General features: G+C 42.4%; 1 protein-coding gene across 1 annotated transcript in view; it reads right to left on the reverse strand.

The window, feature by feature from the left end:
* LOC147706188 (retinol dehydrogenase 10-A-like) overlaps nt 1-19325 on the reverse strand; it is an 88558-nt gene that overhangs the window by 37341 nt on the left and 31892 nt on the right. Inside the window, exon 2 of the mRNA XM_086929044.1 lies at nt 10482-10580. Within this exon, the coding sequence (XP_086785170.1) occupies nt 10482-10580 (99 nt within the window). The remainder of the gene's footprint in view (nt 1-10481; nt 10581-19325) is intronic.

Genomic DNA, 19325 nt, shown 5'->3' on the forward strand with positions numbered 1-19325 from the left:
CCCCTGGATGCAGGGCAGCAGTAACTTTAAAAAACATAGCAACCGGAATATATTTACTTTTGACAAGCTCGCTCGCTCTACAGAGCATGAGCTCGCTTGCTCATAACAAGTTCTTAAAGGTACCACGCACTCCATACATTACTGCAGTGTCTTATGGTACAACAACTTCCCTTTTTTGAAGAAACAAAGCTTAAGAATTCATATGAAAAAAGTTTAAAATAGAAATATCTAAAATAAGCATTACAACACAATATTTACAGCTCAACATCTATTTTTTTTGGAAGACATGAATTCTTAAATTTAGAAGGCATAGCAGCATTGCTTACAACTCTGGTGTTATGGGACATAATGAAATAATTTGATTGTTCAGGAACAATGACTTTACCAGGTTTCCTTTGTGTAAGAAACGAATCATTTGCATTACCAATCTGAGAAGAGCCTTGACTGTCAGTTGAATGCTCTTGAGTTGTTTTCAATCATGTGCTTCAAGAAAGGAAGTGTTGACACCATAGCCTCTCACAGCTTGAAGTTTGGCTGCCTGCGCCGAAGCAATCTTGACCAGATCTCCACCAGCATTTGTCCTTTATAAGTACTTAGGGGCATATTACCAAGCAATAGCGATATTGCTTGGTTAGAGATAAAAATTTACCGCTGAGCTGCGGCGATTTTTACCGCAGATAAACCTTGGTATTACCAAGGTTTATCGCAAATGCGATAAAAATCGGCCGCAATGCATGAATATCGCTGAAAAGTCCGCGATATTCATGCATTACCGAGCTAATGCTCTTAGCCATGCTATCCACCTCCCATTGGATAACATGGCTAAGAACTGCTCAGGGCAGGTGTTAGCTTTTGGAGATATTCGCGCTTAGCGCGAATATCTCCAAAAGTTGGTAATAGGAGATAGCGAGGTTAGCGACTGTTTCCAGTCGCTAACATCTTAGTACGCCCACTTTGCATGTCATTAGTGATAAATATCACTGACATGCAAAGTGGGACCCAAGATGGTCGCTATCTCCTACTAGCTGTCGCTAACTGGTGTTAGTGACAGCTAGGTAATAGGGAGATAATTTTATCTCCGCTTTCTTGGCTTTTAAAGCCAAAAAAGCAGAGATGAACCCCCTTGATAATATGCCCCTGAGCCTTTTAGATGCTCTTTCAATAATTTTCAAAATTTCGATAAACCCTTCTTGAACTTCGTCTGATTTCTGATCAAAACCCAATCCCCTGCTTTCAATGTTCATGCTTTGACATGGCGGTTTTTTTCAAACTGACTTTGTATTGCTTCAACTCTGGATGCAGTAATCTGCAAGTCAGGTGTGCTCTTTTTGCTTACCTCTCTCACCCAGTCAGGACAAACTGAAGTTCTTGGAAATACCTTTTGTTCTGTGTGAAGTTACTAGATATGACCAAACGTTCTCCCGGAGATAGGTTTCGGCCTCAAGACCCATGGTCAAGGCTGTTTGCACACCCTCTTTTACTCAACCAAACTATTGGCAGAAGGTGAGTAAAGTGCAACTCTGAGATGGAAAATGTGAAACCTCTCAATGAACTCCTTCATGCGCTCTGGTGGGTCTGTTGTTGTCTGTAACAATTTCTTTGGGTGCTCCTTCTACAGCAAAATTTCTTTTTAAAAATGTGATTATAGCATCGGTGTTGGGAACAGAGGTAAAACCAAAATACACACATTTTGAAAAAGAATTAATTAAAACCATCATGTATATTATGTTAATAGTCAATAACTCAGATGGACCCGCAAAAGCAAGTGCCACTTTTTGCCAAGCATCCTCCGATAGAGGGACCATATGAATAGGTGACTCATGTACTTTCTGGTGCTAATCAGTGCCAAGCAGGTGGTGAAATTATCAATAAACTTAGAAACTTGAGCTTCCAATGAAAGCCACCATTAAAATTGTGCAATATATTTGCATGTGCTACTGACCCCTAAATGGCCCTTGCATGTCTCCTCAATAATATAATCTCTGATAATCACAGAAGGCACAGGGAAATGGCATTAACCGCAGTCTGTACCACACGTGCCATAACAACGCAAGCGTTACCATGCATGCCTTTACTACGCATATGCCTTTACCACACATTTGCCTTTACCACGCATATATCTTTACCACACATGCCTTTAAAACGATTTCCGTTGTAAAGGAGGTAAAGGCATATACATGGTGAAGGGAGTCAGCCTTCTAGACTTGGAGCCAATGGGGAGGGGGTTGGGATGTGTTTGAAACTTCTTGCTTCCTTCCTTCCCGCCTCTGGCTTGGTGAGTAGTTATTTGGGCAGGGGGTGGGTCGGGGTAGTTTTCAGGGCGGGAGACCGGGTTTTCGGTCTCAGGATGGGAGGGTTGGGGTACTTTTTAGGGCTGTGGTCCGGGTTTAAGGCTCAGGGAGGGAGGCTGGGTTGTTTTTAGAGTTTGGGCTGGGGTTGCGGCAGGTTTTTAGGCTCAGGGTGGGGGGGCTGAGGTAAGGGTAGGTTTAAGGGCTGGGTTTTAGGGCTCAGGGCGAGGGGGCTTGGGTATAACCTTTACCACTCATTTACCTTTACCAATCACGCTGTAACAGCAAATTTTGTTGTAAAGACATGCGTGGTAAAGGCATGGATGGTAAAGACGCAGTCGTGGTAAAGACTACATTGTTAAGTCATGCAAAGTAATTGCATGCGTATTTCCATCTTAAAACTGAGGCGCACACACATCATTCTAATTCTAGGACCTCTGCAACAACTGATAGGTCCTCTGAAATCTGACAAACGGTCTCCAAGAGGCCTCGACATTTCTTTCCTTGTGCCAATCTTCTTTCATGAATTTAAAAAAAGACTGTAATGTGGCATCCTGTTTGGAAGCTTTTAACCACTGTTTGCGAGATAACCCTTTAGTTCTGCAATATATCCTCCACAAAAGCAATCACCTTCTTATTATCTTTAAGTGTGCTGGATTCTTCACCTCTAATGGGTAACCTGGAGAGACAGTCCACTCTTATGTTTTTACCACCAGGTATGTATTTCACCGTAAAATGTAGTTCTTGCAGCTTGGATAACAATCTGACCAAATGTGATCATGCTTTCCCTGAGCCATTGCGGGTCAACAGGTGCAGCAATGGTTTGTGATCTGTGTATAGATCAAAATGGAAACCCCAAATGGAAGTCTTGAACCTTTTCACCTCCCAACAGCATGGCAAACCCTCTCGTTCAATGGTGCTTTAATTGGCTTCTGCACTACTGAGACAGCGAGAGACGAAGGCAATGGCCTTTTCTTTGTCCTGATATAACTGTGAAAACACAGGTCCCAATCCAACCAAACTCCTTAAATTTAGTAAAAACTGTTTCAAGAGAGTGATTATGTTCAGGTAAAGATTTTGTAAAAAATCAGCACCTCATCTTTAAACGCTCATATCCCACTCACACCCTTTAATATGTTATCCACGAGGCACTGAAAAACACTAGCTGCTGAAGCCAATCCAAAAGGGAGTTACAAAAGTGATTAACTTTTGGGACCTTTCATCTAATGGGATCTGGTGGTAAGCTCCAAAAGTCCAAAGAGGTCCAAAAGTTTGAAATATTTAGGGGCATATTTACAATGAAAGTGTAACGCCGTGCTTCGTCACTTTTGAAAAGAAGGGATGCGGCATAATCACAAGAATGCGGCACACCCCTGCATTTCTACCTGCGCTGGTTCCAAATTTAGCTGCCTAGCGCCAACGTAGGCACCCTTACACCTAGTGCAAGGGTGCCTGTGTCGAGGGAACAATTGTTTATGTGCAGGAAGGTGTCCCCTCCGGCACACAAACACGATTGTTGATGTGCAGGAAGGTGTCCCTTCCTGCACATAAACAATCATCAATGGCGATTTGTAACTTCTATGTGTGCTGCATTGTGCAGCACACATAGAAGTTGCATAATTTTGCTAATGATTGTTTATACAATCATACAGGGCAATTTGCTATTTCTATATATGCTTCACAATGCACAATGCAGCACACATAAAAACAGCAAAAGAATTTCTACACATTTAGGTATGTTGAGACCAGATTTTCCCTGGTCTCATTTTTGGAGCTGCCCCATATTTTTGCCACCCTTGTAAATATGGGACAGCATCCAAATCAATGGATTTTGAAGTGGAACTCTCACTGCAACACCCATTGCCCACCCCTTTCATGCTAAGTATAGCATGAAAGAGTGCCCTATGTACATGGCGACGTTAAGCGAAGTTAAGTGGCTTAATGCCGCCTTGTAAATTAGGCCAAGCCCCTTTCGCCACAGGAACATAAAAAAAGTGACAATCATGTGGCAATAGGGGTTTGTAAATATGACGCCTAAAGTTTCCAATATTGGCAAGTAAGTCTTGAACATTGTGCACATTGGGTGGCAATCCAACACAATGTTCCTGTTGAGACTGGGCATATCAGCACACAAGCGAATCTCGCCACCCTTTTTGTGCACAATTTTAATGGAACTTACCCATTCCTAGGAGTCAGTGGGTTTGGTAATGGTGTCGCCAATTAACTTCTCTAATAGCTTGTTCAATTCAACTCTGACACTTAAAGAGACAGCTCTGGTTTTGTGTGTAACAAGTATAGTATGCCTCTTGATCTTAACTGTGTGCTCATATCTCTGAATGAGCCCAATCTTTCCAGAAAAAATCCAGGAAATCTTTTAACAAAATCTCCAGTGGGATTAGAATTATCAGTAATAACTGAAGATACAGTTGCTACCCTGACTTGTGAATTAGCACCAGGCACAAGCATAAAACCAGGTTTTGCAAGATCCTTCCAACCAACTATATTTCTACCCTAGACTGCAACATAGCTTTTAGTTGACATTGACCTGAGAAGACAAGACACAGTGCCTTTCAAACCTGTCTCAGGCCTGCCATTGTAGGGCCTGTGTGTACAGTTTTCTGCAAATTAAAACTACTTGCCAAGCCTTAAACCCCCTTTTATTATATATAAGTCACTCCTAAGGTAGGCCCTAAGTAACCCTAAAGGCAGGGTGGCATGTAAGTAAAAGGTAGGACATGTGTGTTTAATCTTTACATGTCCTGGTAGGGACAAGCCCCAAAAATTCATTTTTCATTACTGTGAGGCCTACTCCTTTCATACGTTAGCATTGGAAATGCTTTAATACATTTTTAAGCTCTAATTCCGGATTAGAGAGGAGTAGCTTTTACATGTTTCATATCTTTGGAATGGTGATGATAAATCCTCCTCTCTGGTGAAGTTAGATTTAATATTACTGTTTTAGAAGGCAACTTTTAGAAAGTGGACATTTCTCTACACTTACCACTCTGTGTGCCTGACAGCCTGTCTCCAATACCCGTCTGATGTGGGTGATAGCTGCACTTTGTACGTTCTTACTAGATAGCCACAACACATGAAGAATAGGTCTGCCTGTGTGCCCATCTATATACTTCTGCATTCTGAAGGCCGTACCTGGGCAGGATGGAAAGGAGAGGCTAACACTTCACTTGAATAGGCAGTGTACAGTCCCCACGCAAAGGACTGTTTACCCCCACAGACAGCCTGATGGGTTGAAAGGGATACTTGTGCACTTCAGAGAGTTGCTTTGAATTCAACCCCCACATCGAAGGTACTTTTAGGTATAAGTACTGGTCTCTGACCCCCACAAATCAGACACTATTGGACTTGTAACTGCCAGAGGAACTGCTGTGCTGATAAAGGACTCAACTGGACTGCTGATCTGGAAGGCTTGCTTTTCAGTTTGTTGCCATTCAGCTCTCTGACTTTGTTTGAAGAGAGCTGGACTTTGCCTTCTTCTCTCCAAGTGTGCTCCACTGGTTTGCCATCTTGCATCCTTTTGCTTGATCAGGGATATCAAAGTCTCTACCCCTGTTCCTGTGCCATGTTCACCGGAAGAGGAACAAGATACTTTCATCAACTGAACCAACGCGAAGCAACACAAAACTCTGCAAAGCCTCATCGCACAGCTGATAGCTCCTCGGAACTGACGCCAGATGACGTGAAGCCTCGCAAAGCCTCACAATGCAGCCTCTTGGAACCAACACCAGACGACGCAAAGCCTTGCCATTCCTCCCCTTGGAAACGATACCGGACGACACAATGCCTCGCACAGACTGCGCTCCAGGATCCACGTACTCTATTCAATGGGTCCAAGAGGGTCCCTGTAGGCAGTCCGTGCTCAATTATGGTCACCCTGAACTTGTGACTTTGTCCCAGTCCGGCGTGACCAGATAACTCCCATTGGCGTTTATTACTTCAAAGTGCTAGAACTCTTTATTCCTTAAAAATTCATATCTTGACTTCTACTTATTGGATTTTTGTTGTTTTGATCATGTTTTGTTCAGAATATAATAATCAATGTTTCTAAATCTGTGTGGAATCTTTTTGTGTTGTATTAATTGTGTTACTGTGTGTTGCATAAATACTTTAAATATTGCCTATTTAGATAAGCTTGGCTGTTCTGTGCCAACCTACCAGAGGGTGAGCACAGGCTACTTCATAGTGTGTTCTTAGCTTACCCTGCCTGGAGTGGTGGTTCCTGTCTGGCCTGGGTGTATACCTCAGCCAACCAGGAATATTAGTTTCAACGCTAGATCAACAGCCTCTTACAATGAAGGGTCTCTGCAACTGAGTAGCCTTTCTTGTTTATTTTTAAAATAAATAGCTGTATACAAACTGATCTCAAAGCTATATGTCAATGGACACTCCAAAATTGCACATAGCAGTTAATTCACTTTATGTTGATATCCATTCTTTGTTTCTTCTTGAAAAATATTAATCTCTCCAATAGAACGCTAGGTTGTTATGATTGATAATTTGACTCTAGTTCTTGTAATTGCTTCTGAGTACTCATTAGAATCTGTGGATTGTTTAGCTGTGGTAGCAGCTGGAGGCAAATTATCAAAATCTTGCTGCCCTTTATTTTCCAGATGACTAAACAAAATAGTAGCCTTACTTTTAGGTTCAAAGCCATCTGCTCCAACTACCATTAAATAGTTCTCAAAAGATCTTAACTAAGCAATCCACTTGATCAAAGGCTTGCTAGGAAGTTGAAGAAATGGTGAGATCTGAGCTAAATTGTTAGAAGACATTGAAAACAATTGTTTAAGATGCCACCGTCCAAGGAAGAGTTGATACAGGTAACAGCACAGTTCTGAGAGGTCAATAAGTATATCCAAGTTCACTTGAGCAAATTCAAACAAAAGCTCTCAAGTTATAAAGAAACGTTGCTGTAAACATTCAGCACTGACATTGAAATATAAGCGTGTTGGCGCAACAACAATAATTAAAGCAGAAATAGAGCTGAGAAACAAAGTCAATAACAGGAGGACATATGTGGATGCAGCGAAGTATTTACTTGTAGGACAGGCATGTAAACTGAAGAGATGATATCATGTGTATACGTGAGCGTGCTGTCACCCGTGTTGATAAGAAAGTGGAGCACACAGAGCAGAAATGAGGAAGTGGGTGGAGCTGCACTCGTAATAGTCCAAAAGTAGCCTTGGGATGTGAAAGTACAGGAGAAGTACTCACGCTGGGAGTGGCTTTGATGAGTGAAATGAAACCAATCATAGTGTGGGTTATCCAGAGTATGCTGTAGTTTCTAAGGGGCATATTACCAAGCAATAGCGATAATTATCGCTATTGCTTGGTTAGAGACAAAAATTTACCGCTGAGCTGCGGCGATTTTTATCGCAGATAAACCTTGGTATTACCAAGGTTTATCGCAAATGCGATAAAAATCGGCCGCAATGCATGAATATCGCTGAAAAGTCAGTGATATTCATGCATTACCGAGCTAATGCTCTTAGCCATGTTATCCACCTCCCATTGGATAACATGGCTAAGAACTACTCAGGGCAGGTGTTAGCTTTTGGAGATATTTGTGCTTAGCGCGAATATCTCCAAAAGTTGGTAATAGGAGATAGCGATGTTAGCGACTGTTTCCAGTCGCTAACATCTTGGCACGCCCACTTTGCATGTCATTAGTGATAAATATCACTGACATGCAAAGTGGGGCCCAAGATGGTCGCTATCTCCTACTAGCTGTCGCTAAGTGGTGTTAGCGACAGCTAGGTAATAGGGAGATAATTTTATCTCCGCTTTCTTGGCTTTTAAAGCCAAAAAAGCAGAGATAAACCCCCTTGATAATATGCCCCTAAATTCTCAAAAGTTTCAAATGTCTTGATAAATTGTCACCAAATTTCGTGAAGTACAAGGTAATAAATAAGGAGCCCATGCATCGGGCACCCAATGACGACTGAGCAACTAATGCAAGACAGCAGCACGGGCCATAAAGCAGTAACTTATAAGAAAACATAGCAACTAGAATGCATTTACTTTTGACATGTGGGCTCGCTCTGCAAAGAAGGAGCTCACTTACACATGAAAGATTCTTAAAGTTATTGCGAACTCCACATATTTCTGCAATGTTTTATGCTACAACAGTGTTGCACCAGCACAAGGTGCTGAGAAACTTGGGAATACGTCAGTTTATGTGAGATTTAGGGTTAGTGACTCAAAACCTTGAAAAAGGACCTAATCAACTTTGAGATTTTTCCATATAAAAATGTAAATTGATACTTGTATAGCGCACTACTCACCCGCAAGGGTCTCAAGGCGCTTGTACGAATACCGCTGTGGAACCCATCCTGGCTTTCCCTGTGAGGCGTCCACTCCTGGGCACCCCCAAGGTGGAGGCCAGGCATCCTTAGCATTGTGGGGGCCGTTGTGGAGATTAAGCAAGCTATTGCCCAGAGTTGCAGAGTGGGACTCCATGATTGGAATAGGCACCGAGGCGAGAATTATCAGGTCCGTGGAATTTTTGAGCCCAAGACCCGCCGAGGCGGGGAATTGAACCCTGGTCCCGGGCTAGACCTCTGCATCAGGGTCTGCCGCTCTAACCATTGAGCCACACTTCTCCACATAGCTGTGTCAGGCAGTGCCAAGTTTGAGAATAGGAAGATAGGAAGAAGAAGAGGTGGCTTTACTTTCCTCAGTGCCCTACCCGGACTGCAAACTTGCCCATCAGTACTAGCAGATCATCTTTCTAATGTACGGTCACTGCCCAGCAGAGGGTTTCTTGCCTGCTGTTGGTGCCTATCCAGCTGCTGCTTGTAGCCTTAAGGTCAGAGCACTATGTTTGGATGCTGTGGAGTCCCAGAAAAGACAAATGAGAATCTGAATATTTAGCAGGTAACACCTTGAGGCTGAGAGTAGCAGGCTCACACCCCTTTTCCCAGCTGACATTTGAGAGGTGTAGCATTGACACATACCTGTTGGCCCTGGCTGTATGTCAAAGGGCAAAATGTAAGTGGTGTAAAAGACTCTTCTAGTACTAGTCTTGCAGGATACAAAAATCTACTAAACTGCATTTCCAGCTCTGCAGAAATCAATCGAAATAAAGCTTTAGAGTAGATCTGTTGGATAGTGTGACTTCATTGAGTAATACTTGCACTATGTCCTGATATAAGCTTTTCCTGTCTAGCTCTGGTCTTCTGAAGGCTGCTGTAAAGCAGATCCATGACCAGGGAAGCCCTTCCGCCACAGCCAGTGACTGCCACCCAATGAAGAGATCCAAGAGGCTTCAAACCACTGGCCACAGTAAACCCATAGGTATCTGACAAGGTGTTTTTGTTTTGGTAGAGAGAAGCCCTCTTTAAGCTTTTTCAGTTGACATGGGCCTTTTGCTCTGATGCATTTCCACTTTTTTCTCTGTAAACACTCCCTTAGCTTCTCTGACTTTGTGGAGTCCACTAGGTACATGAGCCAACTATCGAATACCTCTACAAGTGAAGGTAACTTTTTCCACCCATCTAAATCCCTAACTCCAGGACAAACTTGTAGAGACATTGCACCCTCCTACCTGGGTGAGGTAAAGACAGAGAATCCCTGCATGGATGGAGGTAATGCTCAGATCTGATGTTAATAGGAATAGATGGAAAAGGTCTGAGAAATCCTTAAGAGTTAGCATATACTAGAAATTCAAATGTAATTGCCTACAGGTCGGGCAGAACCAAGTGTGACATGTAAAGAAAAATTGGGAGTAGGCTAATAGAATGATATATAAGTATAAATATGGTAATATGTGACATTAGAACCCTGTTATGAGCCAGGTTGATGTTCAGTATGTACAGAAATGTTCTTTGTTAGGTTTTTTAAAACGGCGTAGCTGGTAATCACTTGGCGTGGATCCCACAGAGCTCTGTCAATCGATTTTGGCACACCTTTAATTCAACTAACAACAAAATGGCTGCTGAGTTGAGCGAGATGGTTTCTCAGTATATGTCAATTAAATGCGTGAGGAGAAAATAAGTGTGTGTTTGTTTCTTAATTTAAAGTTATGAAAAATAACTCAAAATGGCGGAACATTTTTGCCAAGCATCATGTGCTACTGTTAATTTCTGAGGTGCAGTCTAGTCTTTTAACTTGTGCAAATACCCCAGTGAATCAGGCCAATATGTATTTAATGATTTAGTCATGGTTAGTACTGACCTCTACACCAGCCGCAGCAATTAATCCAAGATAACTGGCAATGGTCACAACGTGCCCGTGGTTCATCTCTATCATTTTTGGAAGGAATGCCTTGACAGTCTGAAAAAGAAATGGGTACATAATACTAAAATGTTGGACTTTGGACAACGAAAAGAAACTTGACATTTAAAAAAAAGCATTTTGTTGAGTAAACAAAGCAGTCAAAATATACTTCCTGTTCAAGTACCATGACCAGCCGAACACCCTGGCTCTCTAAATGGGACTTGACTGCTCCTTCCACCAGTGAGTCAAATCTTTGCTGAGGCTGGTCCTGGAGGTCTGGACCTCCAGCGCTTACCTAATGTCAGTCACATGTTGTGTCCCTCAAGACTCTAATCTCCCTCCACTGATCTTCAACCTAAAGATGTAGCATCTGGTAACTGCCCTACCCCTTTGGAAGGTCAATATTCATAAGCCCGGCGATGACACGATATTGAGATACAACTTGACTAAAGAATTGACGTAAGACTGTTTCAGCCTGAATATATACGGCTTACTGCAAGCTGAACCCCAACCAATGGTGATTGTTGTCATTGCAGACATTAGCTAGTAATTCCATGTACAGAAATAGCTTGGTGATATGAACCTAGATGATCTATACTACTGTCTACTGCATCAAATCGTTAGTCTTGAACATTGATTTCAACCTCAGCTTCGAAATTCACACTTGGCATAAGAGTAAAACTCTCTGTCATCAACTGGCATTGATTTCCAAAGTTCAGGCATTCCCTGGGAGGGCAATTTCTGAACAGTCACCATATTGGTGGACAATTCATTGTTCTTCAAACCCCAGATTAATGCACTTTCTTCCTCCCTGCACTATACCCTCAAAACCATCAGAAAAATTCTCCTGTATTTGGAGAAGAAGCACAAGAAAACTGTTGTTACTGGTCTAGTCCTTTCACGCTTGGACTATTGTAACAGCTTGATGTTAAATGCCCAGCAGAGTGTTCTCAATGAGCTCCAATTATTGCAAAATGCAGCTGCCCGCCTGATCACCGATACTCCCAAATTCGCATCGGTAGCTCAGGACCTGGTGACCCTACACTGGTTGCCAATTCGTAAGAGAATTGCCTTTAAAGCGCTATGCATGGTCTTCAAGGCCCTACATGACATGGGCCCTAGATACATGAAACTGCTCTTCCGTTGGCACAAACCAGCACGAACCCTGAGATCGGGGGAATTGGCTCTGGTTACAGTCCCCAGAGTTAAAAGAGCACGCTGGGGAGGCAGGAGCTTCTCCCTCGGGGCGGCAGAGGCCTGGAACAAACTGCCACTCTCTCTCAGACAATCCCAGGACCTGATGGCCTTTAGGAGAGAGCTTAAGACCTGGCTCTTTACCCATTAATCCCTTGCTACCCACTCACACTAGTTCAATCATGCCAGCGCCAGGACACCTCCGGGTAACAGAGCGCTCTACAAATGTGATAAATAAATAAATAAGGTGACAATGCGCTACTCGCTTTAATCCCAGAGACCGACTACCTGACTCATTTGAAGATCGTTCTGCATGCAGCATCACACCTCATCAAAGGACAGTGTAACCCCAATACTCAGAAAGCTCTATGGCTTCCCCTTCCTGCCCACATCACATTTAAGATCTGTTGCATAACAAACAAAGCAGTACACCATGGCAGCCATTGCATAAGACATCAAAAATCAAGATCACAAGATGACTAACCAATGCTACGCAAGAGAAGTTGCAGCAGCACTTCCAGACTCGCATTCAGGAAAGAGAAAACTTGATCCTGGTAATCATGTGCTATTCAGCAAAGGTATGAAATTGCATCTCTGTCTAAATCTGCAAGCACTATCTCTCATCCACGCAGGAAAGACTGATTTTGTAAGACCTGATAACCCATCCTTCCACTTAATATTCTAGAAGAGTATGACCTCCTCGCTCTCTTCCACCATCTCTACCACCACTGTCTCCCCATCCTCCTCTGCCATGCCTCTACCTCTTATAAGATAATGCTCTTTTGCTATGTAGCTCTGATTGAGCTATATAAAACAAGACACTTACATCATTTTAGTACATCTTGTTTTAAGATGCAAAACTTTATCCCACCACATTCCCTTCCTGCGTCCCTATCTCTCACCTTGTGGATCCTTCTATAAATCAACAGAAATGAAAGAAAACGATTGCCTTCTATCAATTTATGTCTTCAGTATATTGCCTGTTGGGTATGCAGGGATAGTGCAGTACCGATTATTACAAATAGCTTGAGCATTTGCAAATGTGGCAGGTAGTAAATCTCAATTTTCCTGTCTCATAAAGGATAAGCAAGGGCCCCACATCTGTTACACCCCCCTCCCCCTTCCGATTCATGGTATTATCCAGTGGGAGCTTGGTCCATACTTTAGCTAGCCAAATAATTTCCACCAGATGATGTTCTTTCTATCACATTTAATATTGTTGTTAATATCCCAAATGCCTCATGAGTACTTCATCTACCCCGAACTCTAAACTCCCTAGTACCACTTCCCATAAAATGAATATTTGTTAATGTAGGCACTTGACATATTCGGAAACCTCAACAGGAAGCAGTTTACTTATGTTAATTTTCAGTCTGGAAACTTTAGAAAAACTCTCATGCTCTTGGAAATTATCAGAAGTGAGGCCTTGGACTCATTTAGGAAGAATATTACATCATCAACAAATAAGCTCACTTAATGATGCTCCCTTTCAACCACTATGTCTTGTATGCCCTTCTCAGATAGTTCATCACCGATATAAAGAGGCAATATCCCTACTTCATGCCGCTTCAGAGTGTCTCCTCAGTTAATTTGCTATTGACACATATTGCATCTTGTCCTTTATTTAATCCTTGTCAGGGTGAACCACAAAAGTCACTAAATTAACCTCTGGTAGCTTGGTACAAAAGCAGTCAGTCTTAACTTAGAGGCACTGTATGCAGCACGCAAACAGTAATAAAGTAAAAAGCACAACACAAGAAAAATCCCAATCTCATTTAGGAAATTCGAGTACATTTGAATAAATAAAATTAGACCAAAAGGACATAAATCGGAGTTTTAAAGTTTTAGGCAGGTATAGCACCTAAAAGCGCAAAGTGCCACTCGCAATCACCTGATCGTGCTAGACCAGGGGAAAGTCACAAGTTCAGAGTGACCACGATGGAGCGTGGGTCGGATAAAGGGATCCGGTTAAACCCGCTGAAAAAGTTACCTTTTCAAAGTTCGGGCGAAGAGTCCAGAACTTTCAGATTTCTCCTTTTCTTATAAATGAGTACACTCTGATGACAGCCAAGGTTCCATGCCCTCGGGAGGCACGTCTTGGGAATTAGGGACTCCCTCTAGCAGAGGACAGCAGGGCTCAGGCAGGGCCAGTTGGAGGTCCAGGCAGATCTAGTTGCAGCAGGTGAGGTGGGCAGTTGCAGGGAGGGCTCTGGAGCCTGTTGTGTCCCTGTGGCTCAGAATGGGAGGTACGCCTGTTTTCCTTCTCACTGAGCAGGGAAGGCCACAAGCAGCAGAGCAGTACCCAGGGGAGAAAAGCAGGCTTCAAGCAGCAGGTCAGTCCTCTGAGGAACATGGCAAGCCTCAAGCAGCGGGGCAGTGCTCTGGTATCACCAGGGCAGTCCTCTGAGTAAAAAGGAAACCATCAAGCAGCAGTGCAGCCTTCTGGGGAACAAGGCGGACTTTCTATAATTTCTGCAGGTCCAGGAGTGTACTGAAGAGTGGCTCAGACGATCCAATATTTATAGCTGGTGCTATCCTTTGAGGTGGGGGGATTTTGTAGGCTACCCCCACATCTGGTTCTAGAGAGTCCCTCCCTTTCCCAGCCAAGGCTCTGAGAAGTCTGGATTGATAAAATGCTAGTGTCAGGTTCCTTTGTGTGTGCTGGAGGCAAACCCTTTGAAATGTAAGTGGAGCAGGGAACAGCTCCGCTCCCAACCATCCTTGCAGTATGGCCCATCCTGCCCTCATCAAGTGGCATATTACCAAGGGCCATTATCGCCGCTTTAGCAGGACTTTTTCCCGCTAAAGCAGCGATAATTTATCGCCCTATTACCAAGCTGTCGCTAACACCAGTTAGCGACAGCTTGTAGGCTATAGCGGGCATTTTGGGGCCCGCTTTGCATGTCAGCGATAATTATCGCTAATGACATGCAAAGTGGGCGTGCCAAAATGTCAGCAACTGAAAACAGTTGCTGCAATCGCTATCGCCTATGATCAACACAGGCGTAGTTTTGGAAATATTTGCGCTAAGCGCAAATATCTCCAAAAGCTAATGCCTGCCTTGACCAGTTCTTAGCCATGTTATCCAATGAGAGGTGGATAACATGGCTAAGAGCATTGTCATGGTAATGCCTGAATATCGCTGTATTGACAGCGATATTCACGCATTTCGCCCGTTTTTTATCGCTTTTGATATAAACCTTGATAATAGCAAGGTATCTCAGCGATAAAAACAGGTGAAGGGCGGCGATAGGAATATTCCCGCCAGGCCAACATAGCGATAATTATCGCTAGTTGTTGGTAATATGCCCCCTAGTCCCCTATTGGTCACTGTCTGGGCCTAATACGCATTCGTAATGGTGATCTATTAACAGGCCCAGGAAGCTGGAAACTCCTAGAATGCCTTGGAAACATTAGGTCAGGAAAATGTAAACTTTCTAAAAGTACAAAACAATCAAAACATCTAGCTGACCATTTAATGGGCTGCCAACTTTTTATGCAGACTCAGACCAAATTCTCAAATAAGTTGGTCTATTTCATTTAATTATTAATTTTCTTAAATGTCATTTGTTTTCAATTTACAAAGACAGATATAAGATACACATAACTATTCAAATGACATCACAAACCAATTCGCAAAACGTTACCGCTTGTACACTTACAGAGTAAATCTTCTGGTCTTTAACAAAAAATATCCTAATGTTCATAGGTAGGAGAAAAACGGGTACTGTAGAACCTCTTAACCCTCATAGATCGACAAAGTGGCAACTGTGTCAGAAGTAAAGCACCTCTCCCATGAGTAAGTGAAACCTGCCATTATGCAATTTAATATTTGACTGATACACTAATCAAAAGTTTCCAGCTGTTACTCAGCATCCTTGTCCTTTTTAGGAAAACACACTCACAATAATCCTCACAACTCAGAAGGGATTTCCAAGACCTCCACGAGGTAGATACCATCTTGAATTTCTTTTAGTTAATATGTTTGAGTGAGAAAGAGGAGATTTTGCAAATACAATATATATGTCTTTTATTGGTTTCACAGAATCCAGTCACAGCCCTGAAGAGAGCCCCCGTAAACTAAGTGGGATTTGAAACGCGTTGGCACATTTCTTAGGGGATGTTTTTTAATATAAAAATAAGTAGCGGCCGAGGGAAATAATGTATTGAATGTACAAATCCTCTGTCGCCATAAATGTATTTACCCCCGTTGGTTGGTAACCTCAGTTTGTTTCTTTGAAAATTTTCCTGTAGGTTACCTTTTGTTTTTCTTGCACTGCGAACTATATCAAATCATTGTTATTTATTATCTGTTATTTGGATTCTTTGTTTCAATCCTTATCTGTTTTGTGAATTGTTTTGTGATCTCATTTTAATTGTTATGTGTAACTTATATCTGTCTTTGTAAATTGAAAACAAATGAAATTTAAGAAAATTAATAAATAAATGAAATAGACCAACTTATTTGAGAATTTGGTCGGAGTCTGCATAAAAGGTTGGCAGCCTATTAAATGGTCAGCTAGATGTTTTGATTATTTTGTATTTACTGGCCCTATCTAGCTGTGTGTTGTAGGGCCCACCCCTTGTATTACCAACTTTCTAAAAGCGGCATTTTCAGAATTGTAATCTAAAATCCGACGTTACCATTGAAGAAGATTTTATACTTCACTTGAGTTCAAACATGGTATTTCTTCCTGCTCCAAATCAAAAGTTAGCACTTATTAAATGTAATACGCATTTATGTGTTTTTCACTACCAAGACATGTAAAACTTAAACCCACATGCCCTACTTTTCAAAGACAATGCTCTCTGACCTATGGACCTTTTAGGGCCTACCTACGGGGTGATCTATATGTATAGAAAAGGAAGGATTTGGCCTGGTTAAATGTTTATTTTCCCAGGCCCCATATGCATTTAAAACTGCACTACAGGCTTCAACAGTGGGCTTGAGACATTATTTAAAGGGCTACCATAGCGGGTGGCATAATGAGTGCTGCAGGCCCACTAGTAGTATTTAATTTACTGAGCCTGGGTACATGTAGTGTCATATACTACGGACTTATAAGTAAATTAAATGTGCTGTCACTTCTTTTAGGATAGTCTCATCAGGTATACCCAGTTTTACATATATTATGTCATCCATACGACTATAACATGTGGATGGGATACCTTTTACCTAATAGGTGACCTTTTATCTAATAGCTTGCTTCTGTCTCTTTGACACCATGCTCTTGGTCTTCTTTCAGGTCTTCTTTCAGAATCCCTGTACCTGACATACAGAAACATGTCCCCAAGCACAGCAGATCTATTCTGAATAAAGGTCACCACCTTTTTATATCCTTGGCCAACAGCCAACTGTGCATGATCGCACTTGTTTAAAAAAGCATTGGCGATTGTTTTAAAAATATTTATGATTGTTTTCAAAACATCCATGGTTATTTTAAAAACATATTGATTCTAAAAATAAACCTGGAGTGACCACTTTAGTATAAAAGACCCTCACTTCCCCTTACAAATTAGAGGAGAATTCCTTCCAAGCTGAGGCGGCGGACCTACATGCCGAATCTCTGACACGCAGCAGGGTGACATTCCTTCCGGGTTGTCATCCTTGATGCAGAGATGGGATCCTTCATTTAAAGCCATCAGGTGAGGGGGCTGGTTCATCCCTAGGGGTTTCTTGGCTACAGATACATATAGCGATAAACATATACACTTACACATTCAGGTTAGGCGAGGTACATTTTAGCAAAATTAATTAGGGGGCACATTTTAGGAATATGCAAGTGCTACTGTTTTTATCTGAACTGTTTATGTTCATCTTATTAGCACTATGGTAGAAATGTATCAACTGTTTACGATAGTGGTACTAGAAATCTCTTTTGTATGCTTCGGTCTCCTGATTGTCACAGGGCATATGGTTTACACAAGGCTGTCGCTGGACCAATATATTCTTATTGAAACGTCCTAATCGCCATCCTGTGTATTTTTTGAGAGAAAGCAAGCATGAGTGTCTGAGCGAAACGTACTGTACTGTTTTTCACGATCCCTGAGGAGTCTGCGTTGTCATGTTCATTGTCTGCCAGAAACTACCCACACCACTGTAGAATACAGGGGGATGGTAGTGGCGCTGTAGAGCTAGTTGGCCTACAGTCTGACATATACTGTGGGAGTGTCTGGAAGCAGTTGGGACACCAAGCCCTCAGTTTAGGTCACTCAAAACGCTCAGGTCCTGGCGGACTCCTAGGAACTACATGGCATGGCGCCGCCAACGTTAGTTTGGTTCTTATATTACCAGTAAAAAGCTGAGTAGTTCAGTTGTGCTTTCTCAGAAAGCCTTACTCACACCTTTTTCAGAGACATCTGAAGGGGGAGGGAAATCCGCCTCAGCTGAGTAGATATACTCTGTGTATTGGCTGAAGGTTTAACAAGCTTGTAAGGATAAAAGGTTCCCGACATTGTGCAAAACCCCTAAATACTAAACATTGTTTATTCTCCTTCTTGAGAATGCCTGACAATGCGAGTGGTTCAGGCTCAGGAGAAGACAAACTTGCAAAGGCTCTTAACATTACAGAAAACTGCAGACATGCAGTGACTATGAAATTGTTAGAACATGGCGCACCCTTAACAGGTGGCGGTGTTACTTTCGTGATTGAGGCACACGAGGTGTTCAGATCAGAGGTATTCTATTCTTGAGTTCAATTTCCACCTGCAGATCTGGTGACTAAATTGTTCCACACATACATTGTAGTTGGACCACCAGAAGAATACAATCCATACGAAGATATTGAAGTTCCGTTAAATTACCAGCAGCATGAAAACTGGTTTAAAGGCACCCTCCCACACACAACATCTGTTGTGAGACTCAGTCCTCTCAGCATAGAAAGAGCGACTTGCCCGGATTTAGCATCATATATTCCACATCCACAGATAGAAATACTACCAGGGGATGAAGTCTGTACAATAGACAAAAATATAGTCAGGCTATATAGACACATTGTCGAGTTCATTATGCAAACATTGACAGTCCAACCTGCGAGACATGCTCCAGCAGGTCCACATCACGCAATAACTACAATTAACCCACAGACACTAAAATCAGTGAGAGGGACAATACCTTTCAAACGGGAGCAAATTCTGTTGTGGATAGCACAAAAAATTACCCAGCTGGAAGCAGTATTTACCCATACGGGTCCACAGGAAAACCACAGAATGCTAACCATTTGCTTGCCAATGGGGTTGGTTCCCTCGATCGAGGATTGTACCACTTTGAGAACAATCCTTGTTGCCCTTTACATTAGAGGACTTGGTACCCCTTCCTTAGAAGTTGTGAATCCTGATGTATTTAAACAGATACAGAACGAATACGGGCAGGACCTGCCCTGGATTTGGGAAACTGATGGGTAATTTTGCCCAAGTCTTGACAATCATGCTGAGCAACATAAAAGGGGAGGCAGTGGCCATACACAGCCACCTAAAGGAAACAGCTCCCATCAATAGAGAGTGGGAATTACCCAAAATTATTGTAGAAACCGATGCTGCATTAGGTAGAGATAATTTGGGAACCAAAGCCGGGAAGTCACAAATGGCGGGTATTCCCGACAAAGACAA

Source organism: Lissotriton vulgaris, chromosome 7, assembly GCF_964263255.1.
Source record: "Lissotriton vulgaris chromosome 7, aLisVul1.2, whole genome shotgun sequence".
NCBI lineage: Eukaryota > Metazoa > Chordata > Amphibia > Caudata > Salamandridae > Lissotriton > Lissotriton vulgaris.